The sequence below is a fragment of the Arachis ipaensis genome, chromosome B08 (genome assembly GCF_000816755.2).
Source record: "Arachis ipaensis cultivar K30076 chromosome B08, Araip1.1, whole genome shotgun sequence".
Classification (NCBI taxonomy): domain Eukaryota; kingdom Viridiplantae; phylum Streptophyta; class Magnoliopsida; order Fabales; family Fabaceae; genus Arachis; species Arachis ipaensis.
In genome coordinates, this window is record NC_029792.2 from 110,046,212 (window position 1) to 110,072,238 (window position 26,027).

Below are 26,027 nucleotides of genomic sequence, written 5' to 3' on the forward strand. Positions count from 1 at the left end.
TGCCATCTAGGAGGCCTGATGGAATGAAAAAACTTGGGAAATTTTCCATCTTGGATTGCTTGTTCCAAAGCATCCTTCAAATCAATACAATCTTTGGTTCTGTGCCTATAAGACTTATGATAGTCATAATACTGTGACTTATTCAATGAAGCTCTTGGACGAATCTGTCTCGCTTTTGGGAGAATGCCTCTATGACACACTTGCTGATATACTTCAGATATGGATCCACCAAAGGAGTATAAGTAGGGAACTTCCCAACTCGAGGAATGGAAGGTTTTGAAAATGAGGGTTGCCCTGACCCTCCAACCTTGCTTGGTGACAGGGCCGGATTGTTTCTTTTTATTAAAACCACCTTCAAAACATCTTCATCGCACATGTATTCTAAAGCTATTTGGTGGATCTCTTCCATGGATTTTACATCCTTAGAAGTTAGGTGTCTTCTGAAGTCTCCTTCTAATAATTTTGCAATCAAACAAAGACAAACGACTTCAGGAGTTCGTGTGTTTATTTCCAACAAGGCTTTGTTGAAGCGGTCTAAATAATCTCAAATGCTCTCCTTAGATTGTTGCTCAATACCAAGCAATGAAATCGGATGCCTAGTGATGCATGAGCATCATTAGTACCTTTTTTGTTGATTTGTATGGTGTTTTGTTGATTTTCTAGAGAATTTTTGTGAATTATACCCTAGTCGATGCTACTTTGAGTTGTTGTGGTGTTTTTGTGATTTCAGGTAGCATTGGATGAAGAATTGACAAAATTCATGAAGAAGGGAAGCAAGAGAAGCCTCAAATTCTTCTCTACCACCTTGGCCCTAAACGCCACATCACCGGCGTTTAGCGCTAGACTATGGAAAGCTCCCATTCATCTCTGCCAAGGTGGCACTAAACGCTACTTCACCGGCATTTAGCGCTAGGGCCGGGGACGTGCATGTAATTCACTGGATGGGTGGCATTAAATGGCACATCTAGCTTGGGTCCTTCTTGTGATAAAGTGTGCCAAAAAACTTAGTTTTGATATTAGCAAATGAGGAAATAGATCCGGAGGGGACTGTATTAAACGATGCCATAGTCGGGCCTAACAAGGTCATCGGAAAAGCATTACATCGGATAGATTCCTGTACAACCTCCAAATTCATCCGAGCTTCAAAAGCATCTATGTGCTCCTAAGGATTCAACTTCCCATCATACTTCAAGTCGGTTGGCTTGTCAAAGTGTTTTGGTAAGCAGACTTGGAGAACATGGGATGTAAATAGGGTTTGACCCATTATGACATGTTCCCAGGATTCCCTGTGCTTTTAGGACTCGGACACCTTTGCGGAGTCTGTCGCCTTTTAGATTAGGCGGATTGAGATTCATCTCTTCCCCTTCTCTCATGTTCTCGAGATTTGGCATTACGTCGAGGCGACCTCTTTTGACGCTGTGGCAAGTGGGAGTCCCATTGACGAGTGCGATTTGCACCGATTTGGATTTTCACACTTAAGATAACTTCCGTTGCAAGTATAGACCAAACTGGCAATTTAAATCCCAAACATCAAAGTTTAAAATTTCTAATTAACTGAGAGTAATGAAACCTCGGGTCGTCTTTCCTAGGAACTAATGCCAAGAGTGCACACAATTTTAGTTGTGAAGAGCCAAAGGAGTGTTTTCAATAATAAGGAAGCAATAAAAATAAAGAGATAAAAGAACTAGACAAAAATTGCAATTAATAAAGCAATAAAGGAATAAAAGAACTATGTATGTAATATGGACAAGTAATGCTATAAAGTGATGAAAAATTAGTTCAAAACATAAATGAAACCTTGACTTGGGATGAGTTATGGAATCCCTTCCTTGCCATAACCACAACTATGATAATTATCATGAGTTAATCTCGCCTAGTTAACCCCAACCATCGAGGAGTAAGTCAAGCAAGCATAATTGACCTTAATCCATAAGTTCTAACCAACTTACCAAACTAGTTGATAAAACGCTAGCTTTAATAGAAACAAGAATCAACTAACTTCCCAAGAATTACCACTAAATGTTGGACATTATGACTCTAGTAATCCATAAACTCAATTCCCAAGCCAAGGGGTGGAAATCTACCCCATAACTAAACTTGGCATTTCATCAAACACTTAGAGGGCATTGTTCATACCCTGGGTCGAGATATCCGACCTGGGATGATTGGCGACAAAGCGACTGACCTCTTCAGGTCAGGCTACCCGACCTCTTCTCAAAGAGGTCGGCCAAATCGACAGGAAAGCCCAATAAAGGGCCCAAATAGAGGAACACGACCCAAATCCAAAGGCAACCCAAGCCTATAGAGATAAAGGTGGTTCCCTTAAAGATAAGCTGACTTCACTTAAAATAAGATAAGATAAGATAAGATAACTAACTTATCTTATCAGAAAGGTCAGCCCACACTACTATAAATACACTGGAGCACCTAGGTATAACTCATACTCTGATTCTACTAAAAACCTGTTTAATACCCATGCTAACTTAAGCATCGGAGTCTCTTGCAGGTACCCCCACCCTCCGGTGACCAAGGATCAGCAGTGCAGCCAGCCAACAAGTCGGACACGACAGCTCCGGCTGCCACTCACCAGCCGGACACGTCGGCACCGACCAGTACAGAAGATCTCGACCGAGATCGACCTCCAGTTTCAGGTAACCCTCGGAACATTGGTGCCGTTGCCGGGGAACCTGGAAGTCATCCCACCACCATGGCGGACGACCATGACAACGACCATGATTCAGATCTAGAGGATAGAACACCGCACAAAAACGCGGGTACTACACCAAAAGATACTCCGGAATCCAACGGAGATAAAAACTCATCAAATCCAGGAGTAATAGAAGCACTTCAAGATCGTTTAAAGCAACTTGAAAAAGAAAGCCAGCATCAACGAGAAGTTGGCAAGGATCTACAAATAGAGGTAAGGCGACGTCGAGACTTAGAAGATAAAATCCTACAACTCGAAGCCGATCTCAAAGAAAAGGCCACCCGGACCACCCCTGAGGACAATTCATGCAGAGATCAAGATCCATTCACTAGGGAAATCATGAAAACTAAAATTCTTAAGGACTTCAAACTCCCGGATATGACTTTGTATGATGGCACTACAGATCCCAACCATCACCTCAGCAACTTCAGAAGCAGAATGTACCTCACCGATGCCTCAGACGCTGTTCGCTGCAAAGCTTTTCCAACGACTCTCACGAAGACAGCAATTAGATGGTTCGACAACTTACCTCCTAAGTCCATCTCAAGCTTTGATGACCTAGCCAAAAAGTTCTTGGCCAGATTCTCCATCCAAAAAGACAAGGCCAAGCACGCCCCCAGTCTACTAGGAATTAGGCAAGGAGATCGGGAAAGTCTTCGCAACTACATGGAAAGATTCAACAAAATATGCCTGGATATACAAAGCTTGCCAACAGAGGCTGCCATCATGGGCCTCATTAACGGCTTACGAGAGGGACCTTTCAGCCAATCTATATCAAAGAAATACCCCACATCTCTGGATGAGGTGCAAGAGTGGGTAGAGAAGTACATCAACATGGAAGAAAATTCCCGACTTGGGGAAGCCTCGAAATCCGGTTTCACCTACCGAGATAAAGATAAAGAATCCAAGAAGAAGGAAGATCAAACGGGGGAAAAAATAAAAAAGTATCATAATTACACCCTTCTTCAGGTGTTCCTGGTGGATATTTACAAAGAAGTCTGTAACACAGAAAAGATACCCCCAGCTCGACCACTCAAAGGCAAAAGAGGAGGAGGAAATCGGAACGAATACTGTGAATATCATCGGATCCGAGGACATTCCACCAACGAATGTTTCGATTTAAAAAACATCATAGAAAAATTAGTAAGAGAAGGAAAACTAAATCGGTACCTGGCCACCTGAGATGATGAGCAAAGAAAAAGACAAAGGGATGAAGATGTCGGACGAGCTGAGCGGTCACCTCGTACGCCAGAAAGACATGTCCACATGATACACGGAGGATTTGCAGGAGGAGGAATCTCCAAGTCATCCCGCAAAAGATATCTAAAAGAAGTATATCATGTCGAAGGGAAGGAGGAAGCACCCGACATCCCTGCAATCACATTCACCAAAGAAGACGCATCCGGTGTTATCTCAGGACACGACGATCCCATGGTCATCACCATCATACTGGCAAACGCCAATCTCCACCGCACATTAATAGACCAAGGGAGCTCCGCCGACATCTTATTCAAAGCTACCTTCGACAAGCTCGGCTTAGAAGAAAAGGAGCTTAGAGCATACCCGAACAGCCTGTTCAGACTGGGCGATACCCCAGTACAACCACTGGGATACGTGTCACTACATACAACCTTCGGAAAAGGGAACCAATCCAGAACACTCAAGATAGACTACATCGTGGTCGACGTGAGTTCAGCCTACAATGGCTTAATAGGACGAACAACATTAAATCAACTCGGCACAATAGTCTCGACTCCACATCTATGCATGAAATTTCCAACTACAGAAGGGATAGCTACAATAAAAGCAGATCAAAAGATGGCACGCCGCTGTTATAACGAAAGCCTAAACCTCAGAGGCAGAGGAGAAGAGTTCCATACAATTGAGCTTGGTAGAATTCAGAGACGAGAAGAACTCCGTCCACAACCCGAAGGTGAAGTAGAGAAAGTTCAGATCGGAAACACCCCGGACAAAACAATTAATATTGGCACGATCCTGAAAGGAAATGCAAAAGAATCACTAGTGCAGTTCTTACGAGATAATGTCGATCTCTTTGCATGGAAAGCTATAGACATGCCAGGCATAGACCCCAAGCTAATGTGTCACAAGTTGGCGGTTTATCCAGGATCTCGGCCGGTACAGCAGAAACGAAGAAAACTTAGACCAGAACGATCCCAAGTTGTGGAAGAACAGGTACAAGCACTACTGGAGGCAGGATTCATAAGAGAAGTCAAGTACCCACTATGGCTAGCTAACGTCGTCTTGGTGAAAAAAATCAAATGGGAAATGGCGAATGTGCACCGACTACACCGATCTCAACAAAGCCTGCCCAAAAGATCCTTACCCACTCCCAAGTATCGACGCTCTGGTAGATGCTTCATCCGGATATAGATACCTCTCATTTATGGACGCATACTCTGGATACAACCAAATCCCCATGTATCCACCAGATCAAGAAAAAATCTCGTTTTTAACACCAAAGGCAAATTACTGCTACATTGTGATGCCTTTCGGTCTCAAGAATGCCGGAGCTACTTATCAAAGGCTAATGAATAAAGTCTTTTCAGATCATATCAGAAAAATCATGGAGGTCTACATGGACGACATGTTAATAAAGACACAAAGCGAAGAGACACTATTGTCCGACCTGGTCCAAGTGTTCGACACTATAAGGAAGCATGACATGCGACTCAATCCCGCAAAATGCACCTTTGCAGTAGAAGCAGGAAAATTCTTAGATTTCATGCTCACACAAAGAGGAATTGAAGCAAATCCAGACAAATGTCAGGCGATACTCAACATGAAGAGTCCAACTTGTGTCAAAGAGGTACAACAACTCAACGGGAGATTAGCAGCCTTATCCAGATTCTTAGCAGGATCAGCGATAAGATCTCTCCCCTTCTATGCCACTTTAAGGAAAGGAAAGAAGTTTGAATGGACAAAGGAATGCGAGCAAGCCTTCCAGGATTTCAAAATTTTCCTGGAACGACCACCTATCCTAACTCGACCACGAGAGGAAGAACCACTCGTATTGTACCTTGCGGTAGGAAGTCGGGCAGTTGCATCAGCACTGGTTCAAGAGGATGACAAAGGGCAACAACCTGTATACTTCATTAGAAAATCACTGTAGGGATCCGAGCTAAACTACCAAAAAAATAGAAAAATTCGCCTATACTCTCATACTGACATCTCGACGGCTTCGCCCATACTTCCAGGCTCACACCATCAAGGTTCGAACCGACCAGCCCATAAAAGGGATATTACAGAAAACAGATCTAGCAGGCAGAATTCTACAATGGGCAGTCGAGTTATCCGAGTTCGACCTCCACTATGAAGCTCGGACAGCCATCAAATCACAATACTTGGCCGACTTCGTTGCAGAATTCACAGATACCCTGGAAACCCCCACAGAATGGAATCTCTACGTAGACGGGTCCTCGAATAAGACTGGAAGCGGCGCGGGTGTGATAATAGAAAGCAACCAAGGTACCCAAGTTGAGCTTTCCCTCAAATTTGGGTTCCCGGCCTCAAATAACTAGGCGGAATATGAAGCGTTACTAGCTGGTTTGAAGCTGGCTAAGGAGGTTGAAGCTCAAAAACTCAACATCTTCAGCGATTCACAAGTAGTCACCTCACAAATAACAGGGAGCTACTAAGCCAAATATCCCACCATGAAAAAGTATTTGGATAAAACCAAGGAACAGCTCGGACAACTCGGGGAATACAAGATCTGCCACATACCCCGCGAACAAAATGCCCGAGCTGACGCACTCTCAAAACTAGCCAGCACCAAACCAGGGGGCAACAATAGAAGCCTCATCCAGGAAATGCTACAGAACCCGTCAATCTCGGAAGAGGAAAAAGTCCTAGCCATAACAAGTCAGAATCAAGATTGGATGACCCCCATAATTAATTACCTCAAAACAGAAACACTCCCCACAGATAAAAAGGAGGCAAAGAGGTTAAAACGAGAGGCTCAGTACTCACTATCATAAACAACACCCTATATAAAAGAGGAATTTCAATACCACTATTAAAATGTGTGCTGACCTCCAACACAAGGGAAGTTTTAGAGGAAGTACACAGTGGCATTTGTGGTAATTATCTCGGAGTACAAGCTCTCACCAAAAAAGTACTCCGGGCGGGATTTTATTAGCCAACTCTACAAAAAGAAGCTACAGAGTATGTAAGGACATGCCCACCATGCCAGAAACATGACAACTTTCACATCGCCCCGCCAGAAGAGCTCATCAGCATAACCTCACCTTGGCCATTTGCAAAATGGGAACTTGATCTCCTCGGACCTTTCCCCCAAGGATCAGGACAAGTCAAATTCCTCATAGTAGGGGTATCAACGCTAACATCACATGCCAGCTGTGGCCGGCCATATTTTTCCCATCGTGCCTCTTCTTTGTTATTTCACAAAGTGGATTGAGGCAGAGCCCCTAGCCAACGCCACTGCTCAAAGAAGCCGGAAATTCCTATATAGGAACATTGTCACAAGGTTCGGGGGTTCATATTCCATTACCACGGACAATGGCACCCAATTCACAGATGCAGGCTTCAGAAAGTTAGTAGCCGATCTGAACATAAAACACCAGTTCATCTCCGTCGAACATCCTCAAGCCAATGGACAGGCCGAAGCTGCCAACAAAGTCATATTGACTGGGTTGAAATGGAGACTGCAAGCTGCAAAGGGAGCTTGGGCCGAAGAACTTCCACAAGTCCTATGGGTGTATCAAACAACGCCACATTCCACCACAAACGAATCACCATTTCGACTAGCATACGGAGTAGAGGCAATGATCCCAGTAGAGGTTGAGGAAGGGTCGTCTAGAGTAGTCCACTACAATGAAGAAGCCAATTCTCAACTTCAAAGAAAAGAGCTCGACCTACTTTCGGAAATCCAAGAAAGTGCCCAGATCAGGGAAGAAGCGCTAAAGCGACGAATGGCTTCGAGATATAATCAAAGGGTAGTGCCAAGAGGTTTCGCTGAGAATGATCTCATCCTAATCCGAAATGATATTGGAACAACTCGACCCGGATAAGGAAAGCTAGTAGCAAACTGGAAAGGACCCTACCGAGTCATAGAAAAGTAGCTGGAAAGGGCTACTACAAACTGTCCGAACTCGATGGATGAGAGCTTCCCAGATCATGGCACGCCTGCAACCTAAGAAGGTACTATAGCTAGAGAAGGTAAAAGATCTCGGATGCACTCTTTTTCCTGAAAAGGTTTTTTAATGAGGCACCAAGTCGAGATCCAGAAATTATCTGATTAAAAGGGATGAAAAACTCCCGTATGTATATATTTGCACTTGCTTTTGAATAAAATATATTTTTAGATATTCTACAAATTCTCAAGACGCATTCATCTGAAGCATTCATCGTCCGATTATAAAGCAACAAATCAGCAAAAAGTGAAAAACAGATTCACTGCACGATCACGATAAAGACCAATAGAGATGAAAACGTGATTCATCTAAAGGTCGAACAAACAAAGATAGAAACCACCTTCTACAAATCGGCAAAGATGAACACAGAATAATGCAAGAAGTTATCGAAAGTGATCCGGAAAAAGAACCTGACGAGGTCTTATGGATTGCTAAATAATAACTTAAAGACTGGCCGACGTTAAGAAGTCGGACCGAGTCAACCCAAGTTATCAGCAAATCCCTGGAAAGAGGTCTGGCCAACCCTATAAAAGAGGAATTGCTATAACTTAGAAGAGATCGACCTAACGAAGTCGGTCTCCTACAAAAATAAGTTATATAAGTAATCCCTGAAAGAGACCTGACAAAGGTCCAAGAAAGAGGATTACAAAAATAACTTAGAAGAGATCGACATAAAGAAGTCGGTCTCCTACAACGAACAAGTTATATAAGTAATTCCTGAAAGAGACCTGACAAAGGTCCAAGAAAGAGGATTACAAAAATAACTTAGAAGAGAACGACATGAAGAAGTTGACCTCCTAAAAACAAGTTATATAAGTAATCCCTGAAAGAGACCCAACAAAGGTCCAAGAAAGAGGATTACAAAAATAACTTAGAAGAGGATGACATGAAGAAGTCGACCTCCTACAAACAAGTTATATAAGTAATCCCTGAAAGAGACCCAACAAAGGTCCAAGAAAGAGGATTACAAAAATAACTTAGAAGAGGACGACATGAAGAAGTTGACCTCCTACAAACTAGTTATATAAGTAATCCCTGAAAGAGACCCAACAAAGGTCCAAGAAAGAGGATTACAAAAATAACTTAGAAAAAGACGACGCAAAGAAGTCGATCTCCTACAACCAACAAGTTATAAAAGTAGTCCCTGAAAGAGACCTGACAAAGGTCCAAAAAGGAGGACTACAAAAACAACGGGAAAAAGACCAACGTAAAGAAATCGGTTATGGATTGCTAGAAATAAATACAAGAGCCGGAAAACCGAAATACAAGTGGGGTCCACACATCCACAACCTCAAAGGATCCAAGCTACAAGCAATAAACACAAAGCAATTCAAAGAGGCCAAGCAGCAAGGCTTCAGCATTCTCAAAACCAAGTAAGATGCCGAGACAAGTGCAAACAAGCATGATATAAAATACAATATTATAACAAACTTCTGGGTCAGGCCCAAAAGCTTGAAAGCTACTTGTTGTTTTTTCAAAATCAAAAGTTGCTGAACAAGCAACCAGAAGGAGTATCAACAGTCAAGCAAAATATTTAAACTACAAAATAAAGAGTTTAAAAGCCCACAAGCCGGGCTATCTACACAAATATCCAAGAAAATTCAGCTAAGATTAGAAGACTGCTCGGCAGCATCAGTCCGAGGTGAAGGAGGGCGAGCTTGGAGAGGCACTGTATCTACTGTACCGTCGTCCCTATTCAGAATTTGACAATCAGGATCTAACTCTGGACGAACAATCCCAGCGGGAGGAGCTATAGAAGCCGACACCTTGGCAGAAGGCACAGGGGGAGGATCGACATCGTCATCATCTTGGTCATCAGGGACAATCTTACCATCCCTCACAACATTATCCAGGCTAAAAAGAGTAAGATCGGCCTCAGGCGCAATAATTCGAACCTGCTCCTTCAGGCTCTCGTAAGCAGCATTCACACTGCCAACAAGATGACCCTGGAGCTCAGAGTAATCAGCTCGGGCGTTCTCCAACTCCTCCTTCAAACGCATCCCCTCCCGATAAGCTGTGACGTAGCTGTCTTTATGCCTCAATGCCATGTCCTTGGCCAACCGCACAGAAGCCGCCAGAGCAAAGGAACTCGCCTTTTCATTCTTCAGATCCTTCTCCAGTTTGGCCACCTTCACCTCAAGCTCCTCCTTCAAGCCCTTCATCCTATCAAACTCTTGTTCAACCTCCTCCATAAAGGCTTTGCTGGCATGGAGAGGAAGATTTTGAGCAGTCCGATACAGGGCAGCCCCCATATGGGCCATCTTGATGCTACTCTGAGTTATAAAAGCTAAATGGCGAAGGAGCGAAACATCATCCATGGGGAGGGCACCATAAGGACCGATCTGTTGGTCAACAAACTCCACCGCATCAAAGTCAGGAGCGTCAAGGTTGCAAGGCTCAATTGTTTTTTGTTTTTTGCTGGGAGGAGCACCAGAAGTGGCGGCAGAAGTTTATGGAGGGTCAGCCGGACGAACTCGAGGAGTAGGGATCACCTTCCTCGGCCCAGGAGAACTCGGCACGGGCAGCTTCACCGAAACTTGAGAAGACCCCTCTCCCACCACCTTGGCCGAAATCTTTTGAGCAGATGTAGCCTTCTTTGCCTTCTCGAAGGCCTTCATAGAATCGTTATTTTTCGACATCTCTGAAAATACAGAATCAACCATAGTGATAATTTACTATCTAGAAGAAGCAAAACTAAGAAACAATTACAGAAACAAGTCAGACAGTACCCAAAGCAGTTCGAGCCAAAGATGGATCACTCAAAAACCTTTTTGTATCCAGATGGGGTGGTTCCCCCCACAAATCTTCAAGAACAAGTACAAAAGCCCGCTCAACCTCATCAAGCATTTCCCATGTATAGCGAGACACTCTCACATTCTTTTGCCACTCTAGAGGGAAAGCAGGCTCGTCATTCTCATCAAGAAAAAAGGGGCGGACTCCCTCAACAGCACAGACTCGGAAGAAATAATTCTTAAAATCTTTAAAAGACTCATCATACATGGCAAAAACTTTATGCCCCTGGGCCGACCTGAAAGAAACCCAGGAAGCTTTCTTTTTGGAGGAACCTCCAGGCTTGGCAGATACAAAAAGATAGAGGAAAAGAGTCTCGGAAGGTGTTATGCCTAACTCTTGGCAAAGCAGCTGAAAAATCTTGATAAAATCCCAAGAATTCGGATGAAGCTGGGATGGGGCAATATTACAAGACCACAACAAATCGGTTTCAAAAGCAGTAAAAGGAAAGGTAATGTCCAACTGGCTGAAGAAATATTCATAAGCATAGAAAAAGGGACGCTCCCCCTCGACCAAAGTAGGAAAACAAACCCTCTCATCAGAATCAGGCACCACAAGCTCATAATCCCTCTCCCGTGTGCTGCTACCACAAATCCTATGACGTTTCCTTAGCTCTACACAAAAATCAGCATCCACCACAGAGACACACATCAAGACAAGGGAGTCCAGCCAATCAGACATCCCCTCGGGAACTTTAGAAGACATCTCTACAATGTTATTGCGAGAAGACATGAGGCCAACTAATCTTACAATAAGAAAAGAAGATGGGATTACCAAAAAACATCTCGGACGAGGGGCAAAATAACTCGACTAGTATACAGAAGAACAAACAGAAAAGAAAAACCCCAAGACTCAAACCAAAGTCCTGGGGCATCCTTTGGAGGCAGTAACAAAGCAAGGTTTCAGGAAAAATCTACAGCTTACGTCTCGGCATCCCCCAAACAAGAAAAGAAGATTTTGCACAGCAAGCATTTTCATAGGAGAAAGACAAAACACAAAAAAGTACAAAAGTCATCAAAACCATTATCTTTTTACAGTCTATCAGCAAAAAGCTTCGACAACACCAAACATGCCAAGCAAAGGATCGTCAAAGACACATCCTTTTCTCCAGAATCAAACAAATTATCATCAAAAGCACAAACAAAAATAGTGATAACATGCAAAAGCCCTAAGAGCTTCAAAGCAATAGGAAAGACGAAAAGATTCATACAAAAGGGTGAAGAAACTTCAGAGCACGCATTACGACAGTAACCAGACACAGCAAAAGCAGAAAGATCCAAACTTTCTCAAAGTAAAATCGAAACTTTCTCACCATCAGGCAGAAAAAATGACGTAGAAGGAAAGGAAGAAAGAACCAACCTGAAATGAAGAAAGAAGCTTCAAAAATAGAATCGCCCAGAAAATCACTGAATGATGCCGCAAAGCAAAGACAAAGCACAGGCAAAAAAGTGATAAAGTAAAAGAAGAACGAAGAAGAAAAACCGCTTTCTGAGGAAGCAAAATTCAAAATAAAGCCAAGGAAAACGGGGCAATTAATACCAATTAATGAAGGTATTAAACCCTCGCACGTTCCCTAGAACAAAGCGCTAATACAGAAGCGCACGCCTTTAAAGGAAAAAACGTTCTACATTCAAAAAGGCTCTACAAAGAAAGGAATCGACAAAATGCTTGAGTTCGGCTTCGCCAGAGAAGGACCGAAGTCAAGGACTCGACCTCAACAAAAAAGACCGAGCTCAAGCAGGGGCACTGTTCATACCCTGGGTCGAGATATCTGACCTGGGATGATTGGCGACAAAGCGACCGACCTCTTCAGGTCAGGCTATCCGACCTCTTCTCAAAGAGGTCGGCCAAATTGACAGGAAAGCCCAATAAAGGGCCCAAATAGAGGAACACGACCCAAATCCAAAGGCAACCCAAGCCTATAGAGATAAAGGCGGTTCCCTTAAAGATAAGCTGACTTCACTTAAAATAAGATAAGATAAGATAAGATAACTAACTTATCTTATCAGAAAGGTCAGCCCACACTACTATAAATACACTGGAGCACCCAGGTATAACTCATACTCTGATTCTACTAAAAACCTGTTTAATACCCATGCTAACTTAAGCATCGGAGTCTCTTGCAGGTACCCCCACCCTCCGGTGACCAAGGATCAGCAGTGCAGCCAGCCAACAAGTCGGACACGACAGCTCCGGCCGCCACTCACCAGCCGGACACGTCGGCACCGACCAGTACAGAAGATCTCGACCGAGATCGACCTCCAGTTTTAGGTAACCCTCGGAACAGGCATAAACATAAAACATGGCAAAATAGGTAAATTAAGGAAAGCTATGAACCACAAATGCTCAAAATCAATAAAGGCAACTCAAACAAACATATAAAAGCCATCAAACATCAAATTAAACAACTAGGAATCCAAAATTGCAAGACTATGTAAATATGGACAGGAGAAATTGAAATAGATGAAAGTGTAGAGCAAGTAATGTAAATAAAGAAGAAATTAAAGAAATACTTACAATGCAATTGCTATAATCCAAAATCAAACTTGAGGTATAAAATGCTACAAACCCTAATTAAACCCAAGAGAGAATTTCCTAATCTACACTACTCCTACTCCTACTATGTGTTTTTTTCCTATTCTAAGATGGCTCCCTTCATATGTGTTGCATTCCCCTTCATATAGCCTCTCAAACCAGCCTCAAGCCTTTAGAAATGGGCCAAGGAAGCCCCAAAATCGCGAGTGCACGTGTATTTTTAATAAAGGCATGCACTAGGACCTGTGCGGACGCACAGATGTGTGCGTCCGCACACTTTGCTGAATTTCCACCTATACGCACAGAGGGTTGTACGCACGCACACTTCACGATGCTCTGGATTCGCTCTTGGGTTCTTGTGCATACGCACAAGTGGCTATGCACACGCACGCATGCTGATTTCGATTTTGTGTGTACCCACACATCCTTGTGCGTACACACGCATGGCTGAGCTCTCCTCCTTTGTTTTCTTCATGCTTTCTCCCTTTTGCATGCCCTTCTTCCATTCTCACCAAGCAATTCCTACCCTATTCATCTGAAATCACTCACAAATAACATCAAGGTATCGAATGGAAGGTAAATGAAATAAAATTAGTCAAAATAAGTACAAAAGAGCATGTTTTCACATTTATGTCCAAATTAGGGAGATAACACAAAAGTATACTATTTGAGTGCTTAAGTGTGAGTTCATATGCTAGAATCCATCCAAATTGATTCAAAATATACCATCAAATATGGACTCATCAATTTTCCCACACTTAAACAATAGCATGTCCTCATGCTAAACCAACAAAGGAGAAGGATAAAAGGGCAACAACTTATTGAATACAACTATGTATATGCATGCATGTATGCTATATACTATTTATATATATCTATGTATCTATAGTTTCCTATTGATTTGGTGAGAACAAACAATCAAATTCCAAGCAAGATTATGGACATATAGGGCTAAGCAAAGAATTAGCTCAATGCAAACAAAATCTATTGAATTGATCCAACTCATCAAAAAGAAGCAATTTGCAAGAATGCATGATAAGAGATGTGGAAACATAGAATCAAGTGATCGAACCCTCACTAGGTGTGTATGCACTCTAATCACTCGGTGTCTAAGGGTTAATCACTCAAGTCTCCTTCTAATCATGCTTTCAAGGTTTTGCTTTCCATCTAACAATCAACAACAAGTGATGCATGAATGCAATGATCGTGAGGTCTTTAGAAGGTTGTAATGGGGTTGGGGTAAGGGTAGGATGAGTATATGGCTAAGTGGACTAAAGGATTGAATCTTTGATTAGCTCAAGTACCCAACTCAACCTATATCAATCATCCCACAAAAACAAATGCATTCTAGCCACCCATTACTTCTTTTCACACACATCCATGCCTTAGTTTCTATTCAAAACACATATGCATTTCTTATTCCAATTTTTTTTCTTTTTCCTTGGGATAACTTTTGTCCCATCTTATTACTATATTTTTTTCTTTCATTTCATTTTTTTCCTATGACAAATGCATATGGTTAAAGCAAATTGATACATGAATGTGCACCCATTTCTCCCAAATTTTCAATAAGTACCCAAAACATAATTTTTCTTTATCAATGCTTCCCAAAATTTCCCCCACACTTAAATGACACACACATCTTAACCTAAGCTAATCAAAGATGCAATTCGAGATAATTCATAGTTTTTCGCTTAGGGTTGTAATGTGCTAATATTTAGAACAAAGGGGATTAAAAAGCTCAAAAGGGGTTAACAAGGGTAGATGCAAGGGTAAGGCTATATGGGTGAGTGAGTTTAATTCAAAGATGGCCTTAATCATGCTAAATGCATTCAAGACATCAAACATCGGAAATAAAGAATTAAGCAAAACCAAGATAACAATCATAGAAGGAGATATAGCACACAATGAACAAAAATTATGGTTATAATGTGTAACCACTCATTAAATCTCAAAAACTCACAAGGCATTTTGTTCTATCTCTCTTCTATGTTCCACAAGAATTCATTCAAGCAAGTTTTAAAATAATTTTTCCAAATCAATTCAATAGAACGCCCTAAAAATAAAAATCTTAGAAATCTTTGTTGTTTTTCACCAAAATTATTTTCTATATGTATGTATGATGTGATGGATGCAATTTTCAAAATTTTTCTAGTTCTTTTCCTAATTTTTAACAAGCAAAAACTAACATGAACAATTTGGACCAAAATTGAACTAGGTGCTATGCTATTCACATCATCCAATCACAACTTCTATCTATAAATATATACCATGAAAATGTAATAGTAAAAAATACTAATAAATATCTACAAAAATCATAATAAAAGAAGAAAAAAATAAAGTGCAAAGTGTTCGGAAAAGAAAGTTTATGCCCCAAAAATGGTGAATCCTCCCCCACACTTAAGTGTTGCACGGTCCTCCGTGCACAAACATAATCTGGGGAGAATGGTTCTAAAGAGCTCCACCTTCAGTTGGCGGATGCGGGGGCTTGGGTTGTGTGGAAATCGCCAAGTCCACTGTAGGCTCGGCATCTCCATCCTCGGTGTCCTCTTCCTCTCCCGGCTCCTTGCCTTGTGTCTCATCCCAAAAAGAATGAATAAGGTATAATTAGGAATCATAAGGAAAGTAGCACAAAAAAGGTAAAGGAGAGAGTAAATAAGCATCTAATTGAGGAATTTTGCATAGTGTTATGGTATAGTAAAATGCATTGTGTGTATTCTAAGTGTGCACGGTTTAGAACACACATGTTGGCCGGTTAAAATGGTAACCACATAATCAAAAGAAATAGTTAAGAATGATTTTCTCAATTAAGTATCCTAGGTTGTAAATAAAGAATAAGCAAAACTTAAGGTACAAGCAACCCTAGGTAACACAAAAGTGAATTGAACCTATGAGAGATTGGTTATTGATATTGTGCAAGTGAAAGCGCAAGATTGATAAAATAGCACAACAAGCAATAACCAATGCAATGATGAAAAGAAAACTACTTATTCATCATGAAACACAAAGAAAGAGTCACATGGTATAGGTACTTATTACAAAAAGTGATACACTTGATAGCAATCAAGCAAAGTCACTCAAACAAATGCCAAGCATTAACAGGGAGCAAGTACCGGTCATGTGATGAATGTGATATGAAAAATCATGATAAACAAGTAATTTCAACTCAATTCACTTGATTTCATATGCACTTATAAAAGTTTCACCTAATATGTAACAAAATGTAAATGTGCAAATCCAATTAGGTGATAGTAATTGAAGGTAAAGTACAAGTGCATCCATGAAATTCAATCAACAAGCAACCCAATCAAACAACAAGCAAACACTTGCAACTTATTCAATTACAAACACTTAAACCAAAACTAATATAATTACTAAAACAAAAATGTCATGCAATGAAAACTAAGTAAAACAAGCAGAAAAACATGGAAAAGAAAGGTAGGGGAGGGATGGAGGGGAAAAGAAGAGAAGAAGTAGAGAGAAGAGAAGAAAAGAAGTAAAGTGAGAGAAAACGAAGGCGTGCATACGCACACAAGGCAGAACAGGGGGTGTGCGCTCGCACGACGCGTGCGAGTGCTCCGGACAGAAGAAAAATATAGATGTGTGCATGCGCACCTAACTGTGCGGATGCACAAAACTCTTTTTGTTTTTAAAGAGGATGGATCATGTGTGGGTGCGCACACAAGTCCGTGCGCACGCACAGGAGCAAGTGGGGTTGGGGTGCAGGCACACAAGCTGTGCTAACGCTCCCACCAGAGGGAGTGCAAGCTTGCGTGCGGACGCACACGTCTGTGCGGACGCACAGATAGCGTGATAAGGAACATGCGTGCGTGCGTACAAGGCAGTGCGCATGCACAGATCAAGAAAAATAGGGCAGCGTGCACGCACAGGGTGTGCTGGCGCTGCGACCAGAGGACGCTACAAAAGGTGTGCAGACGCACAATAGCGTGTGCTTGCACAGATGGCAAAAATTGCAGTTGCATGCGCACGGACAAGGTGCGTGCGCACAGGTGCCCTGATTCAAAAATTTTTTTTCTTTTCAAAACCAAGGGTCTAAGCCTTAGCACATCAACATATCAACCCTAAAACATTCAAAACATCACGAAACCATGATCCATTTGCAATTTAACTTACTAAACTCAAAATTAAACTAATCATAAGCTACTAAGACAAGCAAACATGCAAGAAACTAGAACTATAAACAAAGAGAAAGGTAAGAAAGATGTTTCCATGGTGGGGTGTCTCCCACCTAGCAGTGGGGTGGGCATGGTTTGGATTTTTATAAATCCAAACTGGATCCATTTCAAAACCAGTTTTATGGTTCATGAAACCAAACCAGAACTGGATTGAAGAGAGAAACCGGTTTTAAACCGGTTTGAAAAAACAAAAACCGGTTTTAAACCGATTTTAGAATTTAAATCCGGTTTTACTTACAAACCGGTTTTAAATCCAGTTTTACGTATAAAACCGGTTTTAAATCCGGTTTTTGTTAATCCAAATCTAAAATCCCGTTTTTTTATAAAATTCAGTTTTAAAACCAGATTTTTTAACTAAAAATTCAATTTTAAAACCAATTTTTGAAAATCCAGTTTTAAAACCAGTTTCTTCAACCAAAAATCCAATTTTAAAACTAGTTTTTAAAAATCCAATTTTTAAACCAGATATTTTAACAAAAAATCTACTTGTAAAACCAGTTTTTAGAAATTCAATTTTCAAACCATAATTTTTTTTAAAGTAAAATTAATACTAAAGTCATTTTAAAGTGTATAGGTTCATTACAACTAGAATTTGGTTCTTTATAAATCTAATGACAATAGCTAATCTATATAACATTTAATCATTCTCAAGATATCAAAAGAATACCACCAAAAAATCTCTCTAAAACAACAACCACGAAGTATCAAAAGATGCCAAGTTGCCAACAAAATCATCAAACAACCACAACCTTTGAGGAAAATATATCTGAAAATAACAAAATATACCTTTATCATTTCAAAACAAATCTTTGAATGAAAGTATTAAACCAAATGAGAATATTAAGCATACCTAGTCATCATCAAGATTATCAATTGATGCCGCCATAGAACAAGCACCATCGTTAGAGAAAAATATATCTGCCAAGGGAATCAAATTAATTATCAAGTCTATATTCAACAACTTTTAATTGGTAACTAATACCTAATTTATAAAATAAAAAGATAACAAAAACAAAAATAAAATAAAATGAGAAGAAATATGAAACAAATTTTATACCTTGATCAACTTGTTGAAGAACTTCATCATTATCATCTAAAGCAGAGAAAAGATCTTCCTTAAGCCAATCTCCTGTGCAGACTAAGGCTTCTACCATTCTAGGTGTTAAGGAACTGCGGTATGGATCGAGGACTCTTCCTCCAGTACTAAATGCAGACTCCGAAGCTACCGTAGAAACAGGTATAGCCAATACCTCACGAGCCATATTTCCAAGAATTGGAAATCGGGTTGAGTTGACCTTCCACCAGTTTAGTATATCGAACTTATGGGAGTATAGCTCGCATTCTTCTTGTAAATATCTATCAAGTTCAGATCTTGTATTTGTTCTGCGACCGGTTGCTTGTAGAAAAAAGCCCATGCCATGAAGATCGGTATTAATGTTGTTGGCTTGAACATCTTGTGTATCAGCTTCACTTGCTTCCTCATAACTTTGGTATTGCTAATAAAGTAACTTTATGCACTTGGACAACTTTGACTTCAATTCGCCTCCTTTTTCTTCTCCAAAGAAGTAATCCAAGAAATAATTGACATACTCAATCTTTTGCATTGGATTAAGTACGATAGCAATCAATAACAACATATTCACCAAATCAGATTACCCCAATACTTTTTATACTTAACCCTCATCCTTTCTGCCATTGACATAGTACTAAAATCAACAGAATCACAAGAATGACGAATAAATCATCCAATTGCAAATACTTCCTTCATATACATATCACTGGTAACATATAAGGTACCAGAAACACGTATAGTGGCATCACTAAACACTCGCAAAAATGGTACAATGGACTCATCATACTCCCAGTCTGAATCAGAAGGAACACCTCTCCCTTTTCCTCCATTCATCTCTCCTATATAAGTATTATCTTTCAAAGCAAGCAACTCAAATGCTTTGCGATGCTTCAAAGCTACCTCTAATATTTGATAGGTAGAGTTCAACCTAGTCTCAACATCCATGCAAGGCAAGCCTTTATATTGGATTTTCTCTAGTTCAACACACTTTTGAAACCTACTAGCTCTAGATGGAGAAGATCTAACATACTTTACTGCACTACGAATCCTCAAGACTGATTCATCAATCTCTTTCAACCCCTCTTTTACAATTAAGTTTATAATATGTGCACAACATCTCATATGAATAAATTCACCATTCAAAATAATGCTATTCCCAGAATTCAATCGTTGCTTCAGATATTTAATTGCAACATCAATAGACGAGGCATTATCAACTGTCACACTAAAGACCCGATTCAAATTCCAATTATTTAAACAAGATTCAATTGTTGCTCCTATAACCTCTCCTGAATGACTTGTCACTTGACAAAAATTAAGTATTTTTTTTTATATAATTTTCAATCAAAATCAACAAAGTGTGCTGTCAAATTCATATAAGTAAAATTTTGAATTGAAGTCCAAGTGTTAGTGGTTAGACGTACTCTACCACAATTTGCCAAAAGAAAATCTTGCAACTTCATCTTCTCTTCAGCATAAAGAGCTCCAATGTCACGTGCTAATGTAGTCTGTGAAGGAACTTTGAATCTTGCTTGTAGGGCATGTACAAATTTTCGGAATTTCAGGCTTTCAACAAAGCGAAATGGTAGCTCTTCCCCAATAAACATTTCCACAAGTGCCCTTCGAGCCTCCTCTTGGTCAAATTTGGAAGCACTGGGTGAATTTAAAACACCATGCTCATCTATAGTCGGTGTGGTCGTTGTTTTTCTTCTTTTGTTCGAATCATTATTAGGATTTTGCTTGCATCTTCTCAAATGACCACCCATTGAGCTGGTTCCATTCCCATATTGTATTAAGCTACCACAATATTTGTATTTAGCCTTCTTCTTGGTAGCATTCTCTACATCAAAATGATCCCAGACAGCTGACCGATTCTTACAAACACCTGACGATGGAGAAGATGGTTGAGTGCTAGCGGACATCCCTGCTGCTTCAATATTACTGTTTTCAGTCATCTTGCTCTGCATATAAAGCAAGGTGTACATAACTCAAAATTTGGTGCCAAACATGCTAAAATTAACACAAACTAATCCAAAGAAACAGCAGCCAATAAAACTTCAGCATGATTCATAAACTAATGCATGTTCAAATATCTCGCAAAGAAAACACGGCCTAAAGATTATGAAAATTACTATCCTGTACCTCAAAACAGCAGAACAAGACAGCAACAGTGTTTCATATCAACAAAATTAACCTATCCAAATATTTCTGTGACTGTCTCGCTTGATAAAAACTATCATCTACATTGATACCTTTGGTAGGATTTTGGACAAGCATGCTACTATAACCATGAAAACAATGTCACTCATTTTCAACTTCACATACACGATTATTTTTTAAATTCTTTTTAGTGATACAGGTACCAAAAACAATAATCTCCTCTTAAATAATACCAAATATTATTAGTTGTGCATGCAATTCATCAAGGCCAAAAAAAATTGTTAATAAATAATATCAGAAAAAGTTCATAGAATGAAGGCAAAGGAGATAATCATGCAACCAGAAAATAGACACTTAACATCATATTAAACACAACAAAATTAGAAGACAAGCAAAAAGAACTAAGTCGAAAAAGAGATGCCAAAACAGCAAAAATAGTTCAAACTCGGTCAAATATATGTCAAATTGATCAAATAAGAATAAACACATACAATACAATTAATATTTTGAGAAAATCAGCATTTTGGCCACCCAAAGTTTTGGTTTTCAACAAAATTGCCCCCCAAAAGAAAAAAAATAGCATCATGCCTCCCAAAGAATAGCACTCTCCAACAAAATGCACTAACAGTTGCTAATCTTTGACGTGCCATATAGACAATGTAAGGGGTAATTTTTTCCATAATTTCTATAAACAATGTAAGGGGTAATTTTTTTGCAAGACATGAGAACATTATTATTAGTAGCATTGTGCATATATAATAGCTTAATTAACCCACTTAATAACAGTCATAGCATAAAATAAATAAGGTAAATATATTAGTAGTAGAAATAGATAATAGATAAAATATGAAATGCAAAGTTATATTATATCAGCATACAATTTTAAGGATACATTTGAACACATATATCATCGAATCAACTATTTATATTGCGTTTAACAATTTCCCTCAAACACAAAAAAAACCTTCAAGTTTCAAGAAAAAATATATTCAAATAACTAACCTAATTTATCTAACATAATTAACATAATTTATCTAACATAATTATCTAGCTAAAAATCAACTATCAACTATAAACTATTCCCTAATAAAATCATACTTGCATCCCTTCCCCAGTAAACAAACAATGAACTTTGATGTGTTCTATCCTCAGCAATAAACCATTAGCAAAGTAAAACTTGAAGACAAGAAAACAAGAAGTGTCAAGTATGATCAGTCTGCACGGTGAGGTCCTGCACACCCAAATCATGGTATAGACCATGCACAAATTCACAAACATTGAATAAATTGATGCAGTTAATTTCTGTTTTGCATCACTGGATTCTATACAAGCACAACGATATTTTACTATATATATAACTACATACAAAAATAGGTGAAATCATAGGATCAATCCACTTTATAGGATCAGTTTTATTGTTCAAAGAAACAGGAACTAGAGTTAGATATGTTGTCCCGTTAGGGTATTTTATGAAACTGTATCTAAGGAGCAGAACCATGAACAACATGAACAATGATCCTATGAACAATGAAGTTGCTGAAATGAAATATCCTATGCTTTAACAGTATGCTAGAACTAGAAACCTTGTGCTATGTCTCAACAACAGAGTAGCATGATGAATGAACAGGAACAAAATTCAAAGCTAATTAAAGAATTTAAACACAAGGCAAGGCAAATACCTGGTGCTTGGTGAGCTTCTGTGAATGGCTCTGATCTTCTTACTTCTTAGGGTGGAGATCAAGAGCTTGATGTGTACTTCTTCTTCTTATAAACTTCCCTCAAGATATCCTACTTTTGAGAAATCACCATCAACACTTGACCAAAAGAAACCATACAACCTTGCTGTAAAAAAAAAAAAAAAAAAAAAAAAAAACCAAAATAAAAATGGCATTAACACAAACACTTGATATGCATAACAGCATAAGCAATGCAACCTTGTTCAGTTTTTCAAATTGATGGAATGGAACAGAATAGAAATTTCAACTATATAATCACAAATGTAGTAAATCCCTATCTACCACTCAATTTCTTTTCTCAGATGATAGATTCACTCTGTAGTTCTTCTCTGTTGATTCACAACATTTCAATCTACCAAATTAATTACTTAATGGTAAAACTATCTAACCTTGAGGGTACCCAGAGAACGGAGAAGAACAGAGCTGGGTCACGGGTAGAAAAGGCGGACGGCAGAACCGCGGATGGCAGAACAGAGCAGTGGCGTGACGCGCTTGTGGTGGTGGTGGCAGCTACGAAACTGCAGTGCCAGTTGCCTGCTCTGGTGCCGGCTACGGCGGAGACTAACCGGTCGAAGGAGAAGAGGCGAAGGAGAAAAGGATTCGTGCATGTTAAGTGTGATTGGTTCACCAAATCAAAAATTCATAATTAGGGTTTTTTTGAGATTTGGATCTTAATCTGGATCTGGATCTGGATCTGGATTTAAAACTGTTTAGATGGATTGGATTTAAAACCAAATTATAAAATAAATTAGTTTGGCTTGGATTTTTTTTTTTTTGTTTAAAACTGGTTTTTTTTTTAATGGTTTGGTTTGGATTTGGTTTAAAATCCAAAATTTGGATTTTTTTGCCCACCCCTACCTAGCACTTTGGTTTATAGTCCTTAAGTTGGACTTGTTAAGGAGACTCTTACTAGGGTGGCTTGTGTTTCCACTCCTCCTTGAACCTCCATCCATGCTTGGTCCTTAAAGCTCCTCCAGGATCCCATATTCTAGTTTCCCGTTCTCCTTCTTGCGGATTTTTATGCTCCAAGCCGGATGGATAAGTTTCCAATTGACCCTTGAAGCACCTCAACACTCCGGAATCCACTTAATTGTGCTTCACACCATGCTTGAATCCAAAGCTTGATTTGGCTCTCTTGATGAGCTTTGGACTCACTTGGAAACCAACACTTCTTTCTCCACCATGTACCAACCCAAGAAAGACCTTAAATTGGTAATCCGTTTTCAAGATAGCATCTTGGTGGGGGCCAATGAAGCTCATAGGTGAAATTGTCACACACTCAATATGTTCTTGGAACGGAATTGCTTCCTCACCAACTTTCTCTTTCCCATCACTCAAGTCATAACAAGGAGGTTGTGAGAAGTCTACCTCAATGTCTCTCTCAAATTCAATGGGAAGAGGCTCATTAGGATCATTGAGGGGATTGACCAAGGAGGACAAAAAATCACTTATGATGGAATCCTCATTTTCATCAATCTCCCTCAACTCCTCCTTTCTCTCCTCCGGTTAACATACTTCACTTTCTCCCTTTTGTTACACTTCAAGCTCTAACTCTTCTTCTTTCCCTTGTGGCTCCATGCTCTCCTCTTCACTACATGCATTAGTTTACCCTCCACATTCCTCAAGAGGAATGCCTTGATCGGATGAGTGTCAGAGAACTAAGCGGTTCACCGCTTCGGCTATGGTTGCCACGAATTGCTCTTGTGTCCTTCAGAATCCTTCTTGCTCTTGGAGAAAGGCTTGAAGGTCTTGATGGTCTTGGGTCAAGGGTGGAAAAGCTTCACAATTAGGTAAGAGGGAAGGTTCATTGGTTGGGAAGAAGGTTGGATATGTGGGAGGTAGTTCATGTTGATGAGTATCTTGAGGTGGTGTGTAAGAAGGTGTATGATGGTGGTGGTGTGGTGATTGAAAATACGGTGATTGAGGGTTGTGTTGAGAGTAGGGGTCATAGGTATATGGTGGTGGAGGTGTATAGTCATAGTGAAATCCACCATATCCTTGGTTTAGGTATGCATATTGGGGAGGGTATGGTTCATTGTAATATGGAGGAGGTTGCTTCTTCAAAAATTGATGCTCCAATCCCATGATGCAATCCAAAAATTGAAGTTATTAAGCCCTACAAAATGATAACAACCAAACTCCAAACCAAGAGGGTGATAACTCATAGAGAAAATAGAAAATAAAAACTAAAGACATCAAGAAACAAAAGAAACAAAATCCTAATTAATAGCAAAAACAAGCAAACAACCCAAAAAGTATCTATTCACACTATTCACATATTTACAACAACCAAAATATAGCACTCATGACGCTAGCTCCCCAGCAACGGCGCCAAAAATTTGACGAGTGCGATTTGCACCGATTTGGATTTTCACACTTAAGATAACTTCCGTTGCAAGTATAGACCAAACCGGCAATTTAAATCCCAAACATCAAAGTTTAAAATTTCTAATTAACCGAGAGTAATGAAACCTCGGGTCGTCTTCCCTAGGAACTAATGCCAAGAGTGCATACAATTTTGGTTGTGAAGAGCCAAAGGGGTATTTTCAATAATAAGGAAGCAATAAAAATAAAGAGATAAAAGAACTAGACAAAATTGCAATTAATAAAGCAATAAAGGAATAAAAGAACTATGTATGTAATATGGACAAGTAATGCTATAAAGTAATGAAAAAGTAGTCCAAAACATAAATAAAACCTTGACTTGGGATGAGTTATGGAATCCCTTCCTTGCTATAACCACAACTATGATAATTATCATGAGTTAATCTCGCCTAGTTAACCCCAACCATCGAGGAGTAAGTCAAGTAAGCATAATTGACCTTAATCCATAAGTTCTAACCAACTTACCAAACTAGTTGATAAAAGGCTAGCTGATAAACCAATATTTTATGATATACTTTGTGCCTAATTTAAGTGATTTATTCAATCCTTCACTCACTTATTCATATAAATTGCATGGTTTTACTTTCCCTTCCTTATTATGTGATGTATGTGAAAAACATGTTTCCTATGCCTTAAAATTAATTATTTTAATTACCCTTTACTTCCATTCGATGTCGTGATTCGTGTGTTGAGTAGTTTCAGATCTTCTAAGGCAGGAATGACTTAAAGGATGGAAAGGAAACATACAAAATTGGAAGGAAGGCATAAAACGGAGTTTTTGAAGAAATTGGCAGTGACGCGATCGCATGGACGACGCGGCCGCATGCCAGCGCGAAATGGTAGTGACGCGACCGCATTATTGACGCGATCGCGCGCCTTAAGCGAAACGCATATGACGTGGACACATGATTGAAGCGACCGCGTGGCAAGGAAAACTCCAAATGACGCGACCGCGTGACCCACGCGGACACGTGACAGAGGCCATGCACCAGAAAGTACATAAAACACTCCCAGCAATTTCTGAAGCCCTTTTTGGCCCAAATCCAAGTCCAGAAGGCACAGATCAGAGGTTGTGAAGTGAGAGAATGCATCCATTCAAGAGACTCTCGAATTTAGTTACTTTTTCATGAATTAGATGTAGTTTTGAGGGAGAGGTTCTCTCCTCTCTCTTTTAGGATTTAGAATTTGGATTTCTTTTGCTTTCAGGATTATCTCTTTTTATCAGGTTCAACATTCCTTTTTATTTAGCTTCTCAATTTAATTTATGAATTCTTC

At 39.8% G+C, this 26,027-nt stretch overlaps 1 protein-coding gene and 1 long non-coding RNA gene across 4 annotated transcripts; both read right to left on the reverse strand.

Annotated features, from left to right (window-relative positions):
• LOC110265697 lies at nt 17,944-18,327 on the reverse strand. The gene is made up of 2 exons (XR_002351915.1): nt 18,250-18,327; nt 17,944-18,165 (listed from the first exon to the last, which is right to left on the reverse strand). It is a non-coding gene; the product is annotated as an uncharacterized LOC110265697 (long non-coding RNA).
• Nucleotides 19,074-22,981, reverse strand: LOC107611322 (zinc finger BED domain-containing protein RICESLEEPER 2-like). Of its 3 annotated transcripts, none has more exons than XM_021109691.1 (2): nt 19,896-20,671; nt 19,074-19,177 (listed from the first exon to the last, which is right to left on the reverse strand). In XM_021109691.1, the coding sequence occupies exons 1-2, from the start codon at nt 20,454-20,456 to the stop codon at nt 19,175-19,177; spliced, it is 564 nt and encodes a 187-aa protein (XP_020965350.1). In that variant the 5' UTR covers nt 20,457-20,671; the 3' UTR covers nt 19,074-19,174. The 3 variants fall into 3 exon arrangements, with proteins under 3 accessions (XP_020965350.1, XP_020965349.1, XP_020965348.1); XM_021109690.1 differs by lacking the exon at nt 19,074-19,177 and adding an exon at nt 22,757-22,981 and having other exon boundaries at nt 19,690-20,432; XM_021109689.1 differs by lacking the exon at nt 19,074-19,177 and having other exon boundaries at nt 19,690-20,497; nt 20,546-20,671.

Coding starts and splice junctions, on each gene's coding strand:
- LOC107611322 (XM_021109689.1), bottom strand. CDS start 20,456: ATGTACACCTTGCTTTATATGCAGAGCAAGATGACTGAAAACAGTAAT.